The sequence below is a fragment of the Cyprinus carpio genome, chromosome B25, assembly GCF_018340385.1.
Source record: "Cyprinus carpio isolate SPL01 chromosome B25, ASM1834038v1, whole genome shotgun sequence".
Lineage (NCBI taxonomy): Eukaryota > Metazoa > Chordata > Actinopteri > Cypriniformes > Cyprinidae > Cyprinus > Cyprinus carpio.
This window is the reverse complement of record NC_056621.1, coordinates 18,770,359-18,787,198: the sequence shown is the minus strand read 5'-3', so window position 1 is coordinate 18,787,198 and position 16,840 is coordinate 18,770,359. Positions and strand designations below refer to the sequence as shown.

Genomic DNA, 16,840 nt, shown 5'->3' with positions numbered 1-16,840 from the left:
TTTCAGAAAACTTTTATACCTCTTTCAACAAAAGTTTAATTTTAATGAGTCTACAAATGTCATGTGGTGTAACCATCAAATAAAAAGTAAAAACATTTTCCGTACACCCACCAAGATTGTTTTAAAATATACTTTATTTATTTATTTATTTATTTATTTTACAAATATAATATATTAATTCATAAATATTACTTTTTTTTTGAGTGTCGCACCACATGACATTTTACAACTTGAGACTTATTGATATCATGCTAAAGGCATTTATCACAATGCCATATTTATGGTTTTTAAAACTTTATATATATCCTTTTATAATAATTTTAATGAGTCTAAAGCTTTCATGTAGTGTAACCATGAAATAAAAAGTAATAACAAATCATCCTATAAAATGAAATAAAAATATAAAATAAATGATTAACTCATAAATATCATTAGTTTTTGGTGAGCTGCACCGCATGACATTTTACAACCTGAACAACTGTGCTTTGCCATAGAAATTCATATTTTTTGATATTATAAGAGACTTATTAACACATGGACGTCTGCAGGGTTGCACGTTGGTTGCACCACATGACCTGGAATCAGCGGACAAGTTTTGCAAATATAAGTAATTACTGAAGCAGTTTTGCAAATACATTTTTTCTAAGAAAGAATAATTATTAATAAAATACTGTATAGAATTATTCATATTATTAATTACTAATTATTATTATAGGTTATTATGATATTAGGACAGTTATCACCCTGATATTTCTGACTTCATGCCCCCCAAAATACATTTAAATTCAGAAATGCTATTAAGATAATAAATTAATAGATTTAGACAAAAAACAAAACAAACAACAACAACAAAACGTGTATATATATATTTATAATATTGCCCTTCATATTGTTTTTTGGCTATAAAATAAAAACAGACATTAGTATTGGCCAGAAAAAAATATAGAATATGGCATACCTAAGAATTTTCCATTTTAGACGGTCTTGATTTATTGTTTATATTAACTCTTTATGTTTTATGACAGACAGGCTGGTTTAAATGTGTTTGACTAATCAGGGCATTGTTCTTAGGGATACATGCTTGATTGATCTCAAAGCAGTATAAATAACACTGAGAGGTTTGTTTCACAGCTGAATTCCTCTAGAAAGATCAGGGGCAGGTGAAAGAGAAAAAAAACTTTCAACCAAATGACTTTCTGCCAAGAAAAGAATGTTCTCTTTGTCTAAAATACTTAAAAGGCTTATCAGAACATTAACTTCAATGTAATGCTGACTACAGCTCTCCTATTACAAAACCTCATGACTTTGATTTTACTCTTTTGAATTTTTTTATTTTTTTCATTTTTCCATACAACACATTTTCCCTTCCATTTTGCTATTGGTATAAGTATTGAATAATAGGCTATAGGCTCAAATTAAAAAGTTTTATTATGACCTAAAATAACAAAAAACTAGGGACTTTATAACAAAAATATCAGATCACCCACGATGAAGCATTATTATGTGTGCTATCTGATACATGCACCACACTTTCTCATATCCCAAACTGAATAAAAGTCATACCACTAAATTGCAGTGGAAAAACTTCCCTTGTGTGACAGTTATACGAAACTCATATTGGGAAACAATCCCAATGCAGTTTTTTTTTCTTTACTAGTTTCCATTTTAGCTTGAAATAACACAGTCATAAGCGGAACCAACAGCTTGACTTGGAATGAATTTGGTTATAAACACACTTGCCAGTATTTGCTATTTATTGCACAGATTCCTTATAAGCACAGCGTTCAGCATGCCTGTACAATATGATTAATATAAATGACATTATTGTTATATTTTCTCAGGCTCTGTTAGCTACTGTCATGGTAAAAACATTAACAGGGGCTGAGGTATTATTTTCAGTGATGGTAAAACAATAATATTTTCCATACTGTTAAAATAATCAACAAAATAAGAATTCTGAGACGTTGACGCTGACGGCTGCCATTGTCTGTAATATCTGACTGCCTACAAAAGCAGACTACAAACTGTGTGTGTTAAAACGGTGAGACATTATGAGTGTGTTAAAGGAATAGTTCACCCATAAAATTTGCTCAACAGATCCTCTGCAGTTAATGGGTGCCATCAGAATGAGACTCCAAAGAGCTGATAAAAAACATAGTAATATACAAGTAATCCACACCACTCCAGTCCAAAACAAGTCCATTATTAAGACGTTTTTAACTTCAAACCATTGCTTTCAGCTAAAATATGACTCTTCCATTGCTTTCTCCAGTGAAAAAGTCATCTTGACCGAATCAGGAGAGAAATATGCACAGATCAAGCACCGTTTACAAACAAAAACAGTCAAAAACAGCTCTAAATAAATACATGGGTGGATATTGATGTGGTCAGGGGTGATGGTTTAAAGTTTAAATGTCTTAATATTGCATTTATTGACATTCATTCTGACGGCACCCATTCACTGCAGAGGATCCGTTGGTGAGCAAGAGGTGCAAAATTTCTCCAAACCTCTCCTCTATATGGCCTGAGGGTGAGTACAATTTAAGCAAAATTTCATTTTGGGGTGAACTACTTCTTTAAATAACATTTTGAATCTTTTCTTCCAGTGGTGGGACGGCCAAAACCATAGAGATTGTACAGTTTTTCATGTAACCAAAATGCCAATAGTAAAGAAAAAGTTTATGCATAATGCAGAATTATAAACCAACCCAAAATACAACAGGACTCTGATTTTGAAATGTATATGCTTTACTACTTCCAGCTGCGCATTAAAAAGGTGATGGACATAAAATATGCACTCACACAATCACCTGTAACATATAACAATACTAACACAATTAAGCAAACATGACCATAATTCATCAACAGTAGATCATAAGCAATCATACACATGCAATATTCATTGATTGTGAACTACCATGTTTTTCTGTCTTCAAATTGAAGACTTCTCAAATTGATAATAAAGACTTTTATGTCATTTTTAAGGACCACAGATCAAATAAAAACCTGGTTTTATATGTCATGTGGTTAATTTGTTAACTGTGATTTAGAAACATTGCTGAATTAAATTATAAATCTTACAAGAGATTTGAGAAAGCATTTTTTCATACATAAGGTATTTTGTATACAGAAAGTTTATATTAAAAAGGTTTTTTTTTTTTGCGTACTTAAAAAAATATACAGCTGCATTAATTAATATTTCATATCTGGGTGCCATTGGTATCAAAACATTTGAAAACCCCAGACCTAAAGAATATGTTGCAATATCAAAAATATTTTATTATATTCCAAAATATTATTTTATTTGACTGAATTACCTTAAACTAGGTTATACCAGTAAAAGTTTTACATTTATACAACTTCAAGTTTTTCTTTTCCTGTGTAGGTCAGAAATATCTAACAAGCTTGATTTGCAAGGTTAAATGTATAATTTCTGCACCAAAATGTATGACGTTTTAAACAGGTGCCATTAGACAATCAAACTAACTGTTTATTTGCCAATTATTTTTTGTCTTTCTAGGACCACAGCTACCTCAATAGCAAGAAAAGGACGTCTAAGAGACAGACGAGGGACCTCCCTTTTGTAAAGCTTCTGAACATTTCCATCACCCTGTCCCCGTACCTGAGTGTGGACTCGCAGCAGTTCCAGACCTCCATTCAAGAAGGCATTGAAGACTACTGGCTGAGTCTGCCCACAGGACCACAGGGCCGGCCGGTAAAGACTACTGGCTGAGTCTGCCCACAGGACCACAGGGCCGGCCGGTAACAGCGTCCTGTCTAATTTTAAAGTTCAATTTTTTTTTATTTAAATGTCTTTGGATTAATTGTTTTTATTTATTTTTTTTTTTTTTTTTAATTTGATTTTTTTTAGTTTTTTTTGTTTTTGTGTTTTAGACCTTAACCTTTAAATTTTAGATTTTATTTTTTATGGTTTTAGTTTTAGTTTTAGTTTTACTTAATGATAATCCTGATTTATGCCATTTCTTGTCTGGACCTATTAATTTATTGCAAAAAAAAAAAAAAAAAAACACAAAAAACAATACAGACATATAGTGACTTGAAGTCTCATATGAATATGTTCTACATTTCTTAATGTAAATAAAAAATTAAAATGTTGACCTTTTGGGGCATAAAGTAAAAATGGTCAGGGTGGTACAACTGTCCTGATATTATAATAAGAGGGAGGGGGTTAACCTTTAAATTTTAGATTTTATTTATTTATTTTATATCACTTAATATATTACTCATTAAAAGAATGAAATTTTTTGTGGTGAATTTGTTTTTAGTATTTTTAATTCATTTTTTATTATTTTTGTGATTTTTTTTCTTGAATTTTTTGTTATTTTTGTGGTTTTGTATTTTAATAGTGTTTAAAGGTGCAAGGAAAGTACTGTTATTACATTCATCTAAACTTTTCTAAAAATTGTATAAAAGTTTCTTCAAAGCCATGTGAAACCAAGAATTTTCACGTTTTGAACTAAAGATTTTTCCTATTCTTTTTCATTGATACTCGCTTTGTTCTTGACCCATATGCTTATCGGTGCATTATTATTGTTTACTTTTAATTTTTACATGATTTCTCTTTCATAAGTGCCTCTGTTGACTCAGTGGAAAGGAAAGTACAGTGTGAAGCTCAACATCACCAACCCAGAAGCCACGAATTGGTTTCTGGACAAAGTGGACAGTTTACATAGCCATTTGGGCATGGAGTATGTCATCCTGGAAGGCGGTGAGGGAAACCCTTTCGAGGAACAGGCCCTGCGCCCCCCTCTGGCATGGATTGGGGATGAATACATTAGACTTCTGGCTGACCTGGCAGAGAGGATAGGGGAAAATACCATTGTGACCTCAGGAACAAGGTATTTGGTTGAATGTTTTAAATAATCCCAATCAATTACTGTGATTTTGCAAGGTAGCACATGGATCAACATCCTTATGAGGTTTTAGGTTCGAGTCAGGGCTGGGATTGGGATTTTCAGGTAGTTTGGTTGAGTTTGTTTGAGGGGAATGTTGTTCAAGGATCAACTGAAGATGACAGTCCAAGAATTTGCCCCACTTGGCAAAATCATGACCCACCTACAACTTTGGGAACAATTAACAGACTTCGTTAAGACAGGGAACCAAAATCCAAAATCCATTCTTGGCATACAAATTTGCATATTTTTTATGTTTTATCATTTTATTTGCTTTCTTCTCCTTTAATGTCGTTTTTCACTCTTTCCCCGTTTTTTCTTTTTTGTGTTGTGGGGTGTTATTTTACATCTTCTGATGAGTATTGAACATCTGGATCAAAACACGGTGAAGAAGACCCAGAAACAATTGATTACACATGAAAACAGATCCATATGTAAAATACTGATCATCAAGAATTAAACAGCATATAAATCAAAAATGTAGACCCCAAGAAGTGGTTTAGGAATTTGAAGGTTTGGAGCTGTTGATGGAATTGATCAACTCTATTGGTTTGTGAATTTGTGGTTTTGGAGAATATTGGATTTGGAAAACAAATTGCAATTGTGTTGTAGGTGATTCGAATTGTTTTTGAACTGGCTTGTTGTTGTTGTTGTTGTAGAAGACTTATTGCTTTGTTTTGACTTATATAGTTTGTCGTTTAGATTGGAGTTTATTTGTACTGAAGGGCATCATTCCATCCCTGCTGCATCACAGTCTTCTGGGATATAATTTCTTCATTCCTGATGCAGTAGGTAATACCTGCCCACACATGCATAAATACACTTGCACTTTTTATGAAAATTCATACCATAGATAAAGACAATAAAATGTCATCAACTGTCTTCTTTAATCCTTTACAAAAACAAAAGACCACTGGCACACAGTTGTACAGTACACAGTATGATACAAATAAATCTCATAAAATATGTCCAGAATATTCCCAGGTCACATTTGACCAGTTAATCAAAAGGGGGGATTATTACATTTTAAACCGGTTAAAAACTAAGACTGTTTTAGGACTGTATTAGATTTGTTACTTTGTTGCATTGTTACTTTGACAGTTAAGCAAATTTTCCTCACATATTCTCAGAATACTGTAATAATACATCCTATGTTATATTTATTAAATATATTGACTTAATCTTACATATCTGACATAATCTTCCTGGAACTGAACAGTTTATGGATCCTTTAGCCAAAATCTAAAAAAAACAGTTTGCATATGTGTATCATATTTGATAAATCAGGCTTTTATGGCCCATATAACGTGAAAGGAACTCATATTTATTCAGAGGCCCAAACTGAGCAAAAATGTGCAATTTGGTGAAGATGCTGATATATGGCCAAAACATAAGATTATATTTCTTCAGTCCAGTAAGTGTTCATCTTGAAATATTACTAAAAAATATAAAAGTTATTTTTACATTTACTTTATAAAAATCAGTAAATACTGATTACCATATACCATGATCTGAAGAGGGATGACAGTATTTTCAATTACACGAAAAGGCATTTTACTTAATAAAAAAAGTATAAACTATCAGGTTTTTCAGCCAGATTTGATCACGTTGATAATTTAGAGGCCTTCGAAATTTGTGTATCAAATATGTTACAGTAGGCTTTGTAGGGTTAAGCTCATTGTGCTTCCAATTTCTAATAAAAATAATATCACAATGCTAGAAAATCGTTATTGTCCACAAAAAAAAAAAAAAAAAATTGGAATTTCTTGACACGTGAATGCATTTGTGGGACTGTCAATCGCAGGAGGCTCTCTCTCTGCCGAACTGGTTGCCGATGACGAGCTTTTCGTGCGCTGGCTTGGAATCGCAGCGTTTCTTCCTGTCATCAGCTTTCAGACACCTCCGTGGGTCTTTGAGAAGGAATGGGTGAGTGCCACAAGGGCGGGTCCTCAGCCCCATCCGGGTTTTAGCTTTCACTTCAGTTCCTTTCTGGTTGTGTTCAGAAAACAGCGAATAAGATGGAGCCAAGTGGGTCATACAGTAAGAAAGACTGAGGGTTCAGGGAGCAAAACTGGACGCAAGATGTTGACGATTGAGAGTTAAATTCCTCAGAATTAAAGACGGTTTCTTTTACACTCCTAACATAACATTGGAAACATAATACTCTTTCACTCCATGGTGGACCATGAGAATGTCCTCCTCAAAATACTACCTAAATACACGCCAGAAGATTCAGTCCCAAGCACTGATATGTTTGAACCCTAAGAGCCCTTTTTGAGTTTAGGACCAGCACAGAGCATCCTCCAGGTGGCCGTTTTTCTTGCATTCATGGTGTAATTGCTAGGCCTTTCCCCAACATCACCTGTGGTTAAGGGTCCATCTGGTCTGCATTAGCATCTCTTTCAAATTTATAACTCTCGATCTTAACTGCAATGAGAACTGATGCACCAGGAATGATAATGAATTGCTGGATAAGAGGAAGAGAATATTTCCAAAAACAATTACAGGTTCCATTAGTGATTTGACTTTACAGACTAGAATAAGTAGTGGTCCATCTTTATCTTTTTTCTAATCCCTGGTAGGAGTAGATCTTTCAATGGATTTCATTGCTAGAAATGGTCAAATAGCATGAAGTAGAGGGACAGTTAAAATGAAAATTTTACAGTAACCAAAGACTCATTAAATTCTTTTAGTTTTTTTTTTTATTTTAAGTTTAATGACCGATAATTTTTTTATTTTTTTTTTTTTTTTGTTTTTTTTGGGGTGTTTTGTATTGTGGGGTTTTGATGTTTTGCCAATATAAATTATGCGTTTTAAGCATCTTTGGGCTCGTTGTTTAAGCTCGGCCAATAAAGCAATCCATTTTATGGAGTTAATAAAATAGGCAGTTGAAGCCCAGGAGAAAAAAAGCACACTTCCAAAATGTACTTAAAGTGCTCTATTTTCACACACTAATTTTGTACTTAATATACAAAAAATATGCTTTAGTACTTCTTAATTTTGTACTTAATATACAAAAAATATGCTTTAGTACTTCTAGTACTAGTACTTTGGGACACCATGAATATGAACAAAAACTGTGAAAATGGAGTAGATACCACGTGTAATACACTTGAACTCACTGGTGTATGAAAAGATGAGTACACTTAGATGTTCTTTGTTTGAGTATATTGAGTACAAAATTAGTGTGTGAAAATGGAGCATTTTTTTAAGTATATTATGGAAATGCTGTTTTTTTTTCTGGTTGACGTGTTTGGATTTTTTTTTTTTGTGTTATTTTGTTGTTATCTTTTTTTTTTTTTGAGTTTATTTTGGGATTGCTTATTTTCATGATATTGTGTTTTGATTTGTGTTTATTTTGGTCTTTGTTATTTTGTTTTTATGTAAATAAATAAACAAATTTATGTAAATGCGGTTTCCACAACCTGATTTTTTTTTCAGGAGCCAGTTCTTTGTAAAATATGATTATCACTCCCATAAATTACTGAACTGAGTGTGTACAGAACAAAATTTAGAACTGTAATGTGAAGTGACCAACAAATTTAGCTGAAATGTGTCCGTGGCCAAAGAGGGAAAAATTGAAGGAGGCTGAAGCTTTCAGTCTTTATAAAGGACAATATATATATATAAAAAATAAAAACATATATTCTAAAAGTAATCTGTACAACTGAAATTTACATTGTAACTCTCAAAAAAAAAAAAAATCTTGACATCCCTCCAACTGCCAATGGAATGTTAATAAGGGAAGTAGTGTTGCCCGATAAAAGAAAGAATAATTCGAGTCCTATCTTTCAATTGAATCAGTTGATCAGGTCCAAAAAAATCATCATAATGATTCGTTCTCGAATCAGACTCACTCTGCATGGAAAAAAGTCGTAACGTGTTCTCATTTTGTGTTCTGAGGAAAAAAAAGTCTGATGGATTTGGAACGACATGACGGTGAATAAATGATGACAGAATTTTGGGTGAATTATCCCTTTAATAACTCTAGGACGTCGTATTTGAACAGTGAGAAAATGGTATTGGAACATTCGTTGGTTTTGATCTTGGCTCATGGATATCATCTGGACAGTCTTAACCCTCTTAAATCATAGTTCATTAGTATTAATAGTAAATGTGTTGATCATACTGAAAGGCTTTACTTGCTGTTATTTTCCATTCTCTTTGGATTATTGCCTTCTGCTGGCTTTTTTTTTTTTTTTTTTGTGTTTTTTTTTGTTTATTTTCTCCAACACCCATTAGAGATCCAATGACTATGTTGGGTCTAAATAGGAGGAAAAGGGAATGGAAGCCGCAGGCCTGTTTTCTCCATTCAAAATTAGGCCGAACTCAGGCAGTTATTCAAAATTCGTCTCATGAAACTTTTTTTTTCATCTAAAGAATACATTTTTTATGAACGTGGTTTTGCTTTGTTTCCATCACCAGAGGCTGGCTAGGATGTTAACTGAAGGATATGACCTCTCAAGGAATGTTAGAAACGAACCACAGCAGAACTAGATGAGAACGGTGTTGAACAAAAACTCACATCCTCTTTCTTATACGTTTTATTAAGTGTTCACTGACAGTTTCACCTTCTTCCTAGGTCCTAAACCTCACCAGATTCTACATAGCCAAGCACCATGACTTTGTCATTCCTTTGATACTGAAATACACAGAGGAATGGCAAGATACTGGAAACCCCATCTACAGGCCGCTGTGGTGGCTCAGTCCAAATGACCTGATTACATTTACCATTGATGATGAGTTCCTCATTGGAAATGAGGTAAGCTGCTTATAGAACGGTGAGATGTGCAAGTCACTTTTTTACTAATTGGCCCATTTAGGAGTAACCTGAGCTGAAGTGCCCTGCTCGAAGACATGGTGACTGTGATTTTTACCAAGTAGGACATATTCCTGAATCATTTGTTAGTTTTGGAACAATACAGCCCAAACCTCCAGCCCTAACCTGAAATCAGTAGATTATATGTTTTCAGTGTTGATTTCGACATTTAAAGTTCTGACGAGATGTTAGTTAATGAAGGGTTTTCAAAGGCCGGAATTTCAGTGCACACAATTTTACTTTTTCCCGCAAACTCTGTGCTTATAATGAGGAAATTCCCACAAACATTCACTCACTATAGCAATGTGAGTCAATGATTAAAAATCCCTCTCAGGCTGTTTGTTTCTTATACTATTGTGTGTACGGTAAGCTTTTGCGCAACTAAAATGACACCATAACACCACCTAGTATCTAAAGCCCAAAGTATACTTAATTTTATTTTATTTTTATTTTTTTTGATAGCTAATTTCCCCTGGAACACTGAGCTGGTTTTGTTACAAAGACCTGGAAACCCTGGCGTATACAGTACATACAGTTGACGTGTAGCCTTTCATAGTATACTCCAACTTGATTGCACAAATGCAGGCAGTCAACACATGTGCTCTAGAAAATTTCAGAAGTTATGACCAAAAATATTTCTTTGTACTCTTCTAAACTAAAGTTGCAGCTCTCTCATAACCCCTTCGCACAACCGCTTGTCAATGCAGGCATCTGTTGTTTTTGCAGTCTCCATTATTGTGTTGTTGTTGTTGTTCCATTTCTTTAGTTTCGTTTTTCCTGTGAAACAACAGCCCGTGTTGCCACCTTGTGGAACTACTGAGTAGTGCAAAACAAATTCAATTAAAATGTGCGACCTGTGCATACAAACTATGCATGGTTACAAATATCGAGTGGTGCATGTAGTATGCATGTACTATTCTGGTGACAATTTTCATCAAATCCTAACCTTCAAGGATTGACAAAGATGCTGATGAAGTCCTTTTTGGTGAAATTGTGATCACCAGTCATCCCTGTGCGTTCTTTAGTACTTCTTTAAAATAGTAGGAAATAGCCTTTCGATTTCCAGTCAAGATAGGCTACATATTCAAAACTAGGCTTTTAAGGTTAATCCTGTTATTGTATACTTGAAGTTTGAAGTTTTATTCTTTTGCTTTTGTAGGTCCTTGTTGCACCGGTTACTGAAAAAGGAGCTTTACAAAGAGACATATACCTCCCGGAGAGTGACTTTCAGTGGCAGGACACTAACAATGCTCAAGTGTTTGATGGAGGGACGTTTCTGGAAAAGTATCCGGTTGGCCTTGGGGACGTGGCGGTTTTTGTACAAAGGAGATCCTGAGGCTTATTTAGCGCTTTTTTCTATTTTTGAAATTTTCACTTGTGCTGATCTCAAATTGCACTTTCCATAAAGACCATTATCTGAGTCTCAAGGAATCTTGAGATTAGGTAGAAGATCATTTGCACTTTAAAAATCAAAGTGGTTTATATTTTCTCATGATTTTTAGATCCCTCTTGTTTTCTCCGCTACATGTTTTAATTTGTACATTTTTTTGGACATTTTTCTTCAGAACGCAGTTTACATTTGATAGCCTCTTACAGCCTCTTGTAATCATGATATGGAGCTAGAGATCAAATTCTTTGCTTAAGAACAATCAATGGAATTTTATGAAGACCAAACAATCGAAAAAAAGTGCAAAATTGAGAAAGACTTTACAAGGAAAAACCAATGCGCTAAATGGATGAAGATGAAGATACGCTAAACATCACTCATCTCATCTCAGTGGGGTTTTTACTTGAACTTTGCTGAATATTTGCTGTAGTTTTGTAATATTTTACCTGTACCTCAAGTTCTCATGGTGTTTTCGACGTATATTTTTCGTCATGAACTGTGAGAAAAGCACTTACTGATAGAGAAGACTGAAACTGAGGGCTTTTAGAGTGAATAGCACAATTATTTTTGTCTACAAAACAAGAATATTGAAGATCAATCATTAGTAGTAGAATATGAGCCAATGCCAAACAAAATGTTCACAGCTGTACAGTCTTAGTTGAAATGCAACACACAACAATGGACAAACTGTTATTTCATAATGGTTGTTTTTAAGATTTTAATATTATGCTGATTTTAATAATTATTTGTTTAGCTTCTTACAACTGACCAGATTAACCAATATGGTATTTCTAGATTTCTATAGAAGTAATTCATAGGACATTATTGAAGGTAGAATTAGAGTTTCGTATTTATATCAATTCAGATTAAACTTGATCATTCATTGCCTTAACTTTAGAAATATTTTGACGACTGTATCTGTATTTGTACATTTTATCCCATGAAATGTAGTTACTGATTGTTATAAAGCTGAATTCAGCCATTACAAATAATTTGGGATAACAAATGTAGATTTTTCACAGCCCGGGGGCAACTGTTGTCCTGTAGAATTGTGGTTTAACGAGTCTGGGCAAAATACATATGCATTTTATAAATATTTGCTAGAGGTGATGTATGGCAAGCTGTTTTAAATTTAATCTAAAACATATTACAGTGTAGTTTCATGCTACTAGTGTTTTTTTTTTTTTTTTTATATTTTTTTTTTTTTTTTAGCTGTTAATATCTGTTCCATTAGGTACTAAAACATACTTTTTGGCTTCTAGTGCTTATTTTTTAGTTACTAGTACCTTATTAAATATACTAGTACTTATTCATTAGATTCTATTATCAATTAAAATAAGAGTTTAAGAGTAGTAAAAGTTTGGAGTAAGGTTTTTTTTTTTTTAATTGTAATATTTTGTGTAGATTTTTACTGTTGATATTATGTGTTGAATAAAAAAGCAGTTGTGGTTAGTATAAGATTCGTTACTAGTAACAGTTACAAAAGATACTAGTGTCTATTAGATAAGTACTAGTACCTAATGAATAACTAGTATCTATTAAATAATATTTAATAAGTACTAGTATCTAATAAATACTAGTAAAATGTAAAAATATACTAGTCACTGTTGGAATACATACTACTCAGAACTGAATAGTTGATATCTGAATGACAGATTGGTACCATTTTGAAATGTGTTTCCAATAACTGCAGAATAGTAACTAGTTACTACTGAAATACGTACTAGTATCTAATGAATAAGAACTAGTTACTAGTACCTAATAAGCACTAGTCAGTGGTAAAAATTTTAAATGCATTACTAGTAACAGTAGAATAGTTACTAGTTACGATTGAAATTAGTAGTACTAGTAAAAAGTACTAGTATCTAATGAATATGAACTAGTATCTTTAAAAAGGTTACTATCAACTAAGGAATAAGTACTATTAACTGATGAATAGCATTAGTAGCCAATGAAAAAGCACTAGTAACTAAAGAATAAGCACCAGTAACTAATGAATAGGCTATAGTTGCTAATGAATAAGCACAAGTAGCTTATGAATAATCACTAGTCGTTTATGAATAAGCACTAGTAACTAAATAAGCACTAGTAGCTGAAAAGTAAATAATAGTAACTGAAGAATAAGCACTAGTAGCTAATGGATAAGTACCATTACTTAATGTGATAGATAGTTGTTGGTAGATAAAAAGTGTTATTGTAGTTTTAATATATGTTTTTTTTTGGTTGTTATGTTTTTATGTGTTTTGATATATGTTGCTATTTTAATTTTACTCTTGTGTTTTGAAGGTGTAAAAACCCCGTGCTAAAACACTAAATCACAATCACCTCCGTGTGAATCTACAGTGCAGAGAGAGAACGAGAACTTGATCAGTATCACCTGATACATGTGGCCTACTGGGAATGTCCTCTTAATCCTCACTGTGATTTTGAATGTTTACTGTATCTGCAGGTTTCTCAGGTCAAAGATATCAAATCCAAGAAAAAGAAAATGTCTTACGCCCCAGCACACTGTTGATGTCTTACTCTCTAGATGCTCTTTTCAGTTGAGCATTTACAGAGATACTAATTGTGATGATCTTATGCAGAGTGGTGTTTCGGGAGCCTTTTTGCTTGTATTTTATATTAAAATGCCGCGCTATGAAAACTATATGCTGAAATGTTCCCTGCTGAGCAATCTTCGACTTTTTTGTAGGAATCAGGTGCCACAAGCCAATCAGCAATATGCATATATCATATGACATATGACCATTTTCTGTCTTCTGTCAATCTGAAAAATAGAGATGTCAATCTGCAATAAAGTTTACATTTTGTAACTGTAGAAACCCATTGTTTGAATTAAAAATGATAAGCAAATAAGAAGGTATTAATTTTTTTTTTTTTTGTTATCAAATTGTTAAAAATTTGAATAATGGGAATTAATTACATTTCGATGAATTATGGTACTGATAATGAGCTTAAATGTTCTGAAAATGTCACAATACAGCCCTAAAATAGACTACATTGCTTAATCAAATGTAATTTATTAATTTCTTCTTTTGATTTTGGGCTGAAAAGAAACTTAAATCTCAAATACTTTCTTACTGTTTGCATAATATAGGCATACAGTATGTGTTGTACTGGATGAAAATAGAAATACATCAATCTGTAGATGTGAGCTGTTTGACAGGGTGTTGGAATTCCCACCTTTGTCATTGTAGAAGTGGCCACCATCTAAGACCCTTCAATAAATTGTAAGCCTATATAGTTTTATAGCTTGTGTGCACAGGGATATGTAAGCGATGCTCTCACCGTATCAGTGGCTCTGCTGACGATGAAAACCTGCACTAATTCCACTTAAACCCAATAAGAATTATTTATAGTAGCAGAAAGCATGCAAATGGAATCATATGGAAAAAACATTCAGGGGCCCCAACCTTACCTTACACTGGCCCTATTCCATTACAGGCTTTTCTGGAACCATGCAGCCACACACACACACACACACACAACACAAAAAAAGGTTATTCTTATCATTTATTTTATAAAATAGTATATTCATTTTTGATTTAGGAAATAAAGATGGATATTGGCCTCATTCAGTAGCACAAAGAAAATAAATGTCTGTGTAAATTTTGTAAAAAAAAAAATTAAATAAATAAATAAATTGTAACAATAACTGAAAAACCTTTAAAAACAGACATGTTGTGAACACGTAAGTTGTTAATTTGCTTTTGTTGAACCCATTTGTTTGCATTAATTCAACTTGTTATTATTATTATTATTTTAATTATTGTGTTTAATAGCGGAATTTGTGGTAAAAACTACATTACCCATGATGCTGTAGAAAATTCCACCAATCAGAGAGTCACAGTGAGTGAAGCTTTCCAAAATAGATCTTTTACTCGCATGAAGCACCCTTATGCTCTCAAACTAGTTCAATATTTGAATATATACATGCCTATTTTGCAATCAACTGTTTGTTTTTATAGATACAACCAACAACTTTAAATGTGTTGTATTTCTCCATCACAATGCCTCAAGGGATTGTAGTTCTTTCCCAAATCAAAGCGTTAAGTACACAGTCTTTTCATGTTCTGATTCAACTCCTAGCTGGTTGGCTTGGTTCATGCTCACAGATCCTTTTGAAATGCTTTTTTGAAAAACCCTATAGGAAAAAAAATATATATATGGGAAAAATACCTCTGGAACCAGTGCCACCAAAAAAGTGAAGGCCCCCCCCCCCCCCCCCCGCATTTTTGACCATAGATGTGAAAGTGCACTATCCAAACTTAAATTACTATAATTCATGAACGCTTTGGTATGCAGACCTAAGGTTGGACTCTTTTTGTAAGAACAATTTTAAGACAATCTGCAGATTATAGCACAAGTGGAATCATTTCAAAATATGATAGTATCAAAAAAGTATAGAAGTTTACATTTACTGCAAAGGAAATGCACTGTACCAGTTTTTGTATTTCATATAAAATAAATATTTTACAAAATATTTCTGAATCCAAAATAAAATGAAAGCTTTGTGTGTAAGTTATGTTCCAAATTTGAAGTTGATAAAAAAAAAAGAGGTTCCTGTGAGATTTTATTTACGGCGTTATACCACGAACAGCCACCGGGAGCCATCCAAACTCCATTGATTTTTTAAATGCATTTTTCTGTCACAAATGTTTACATTTCTCTGTCATATTACTTATATCACAAAATAACCACCAAATATGGAATCCTGAGACTCAGACCTTTCTGATGGTCTGAATTTGGTCAAGATTATAAAATGTTTTTATCCTAAAAGACCGTAATATATTTTGTAAAAGGACACTTGACTCCACCCACTAATGAGGATTAGACTGCTAAACCATTTAATGTACCATTTCCATGGTAACACAATGTCCATTTCAAAATGGTTTTCACAGGATGAATTTTTGAAGTTTTAAGTTTTCAAATTATATGTATTTTATGATGAATACTAAAATATATGATAGAGAAAAAAGACAAAGAAAAAAAAGAGTGCCAATTGGCCTACAGGTGGGCCTGTGACACTTATGGGGTTAAGTAACGCTTAATGAACAACACTCATATTCAGTCTGCAAGTGTTTCACATGAAGCTCAACGAGTTCATCAGCTGAGTCACATTCATATACTGCCAACTCAATACAAATGTCTTGGGACTTCTCAGCTGCACACAAACCACACAAGTTCTGAAACTGGGGTTTCAGGCTAACTTTAGAAAGGTTTAAAGTTTCTGTTAAAGTGAAAAGTTTTAGTGTGGAAGTGGTATCTGATAATAATCGAGATGTGGTTTGGAAAAACTTTTGGTTGTGTTTTGAAAAACAGCATGCAATAGACCAAAGGCTATTCGAGGTAAACCAGATGTGTGTGTGTGTGTGTGTGTGTGTTGATGGGGGTCTTGGCAGACAAGAACGCAATATCCGAAATACAAGATGCAGCGGAAATGAGTTAGTGAGTCCATGTCTTCATTGGGAATACCTCTGTAAAGAAAATGTGTGCGCTTCCTGTTTTGCCCTTCTGAGATATTTGTCACCTTGCAATGGTTTTAAGGCTCTGCCTGATGTATCTGAGGACCAAACAGAATCACTCCCTTCAGGGGTTGTGTGTCTCTAGGCCTTAGGATGTACCATAGTAGGACTGCTTCTACACTATTGGCCTTTTGTGAAGTTCCAAATGTTTATTGACAAATGACAATTGACGATCTCATCTGTAAATTTGATTGCA

The 16,840-nt window shown here is 33.3% G+C and overlaps 1 protein-coding gene across 1 annotated transcript in view; it reads left to right on the top strand.

Annotated features, from left to right (window-relative positions):
- The window catches only part of LOC109051142 (SITS-binding protein-like), a 30,892-nt gene extending 18,569 nt beyond the window's left edge, over positions 1 to 12,323 (top strand). Inside the window, exons 5-10 of the mRNA XM_042753065.1 lie at positions 3,521 to 3,715; positions 4,591 to 4,866; positions 5,576 to 5,705; positions 6,718 to 6,839; positions 9,496 to 9,675; positions 10,892 to 12,323. Of these exons, the coding sequence (XP_042608999.1) occupies positions 3,521 to 3,715; positions 4,591 to 4,866; positions 5,576 to 5,705; positions 6,718 to 6,839; positions 9,496 to 9,675; positions 10,892 to 11,068 (1,080 nt within the window). The 3' untranslated portion in view covers positions 11,069 to 12,323. The remainder of the gene's footprint in view (positions 1 to 3,520; positions 3,716 to 4,590; positions 4,867 to 5,575; positions 5,706 to 6,717; positions 6,840 to 9,495; positions 9,676 to 10,891) is intronic.
- Positions 12,324 to 16,840: the final 4,517 nt, after the last annotated feature.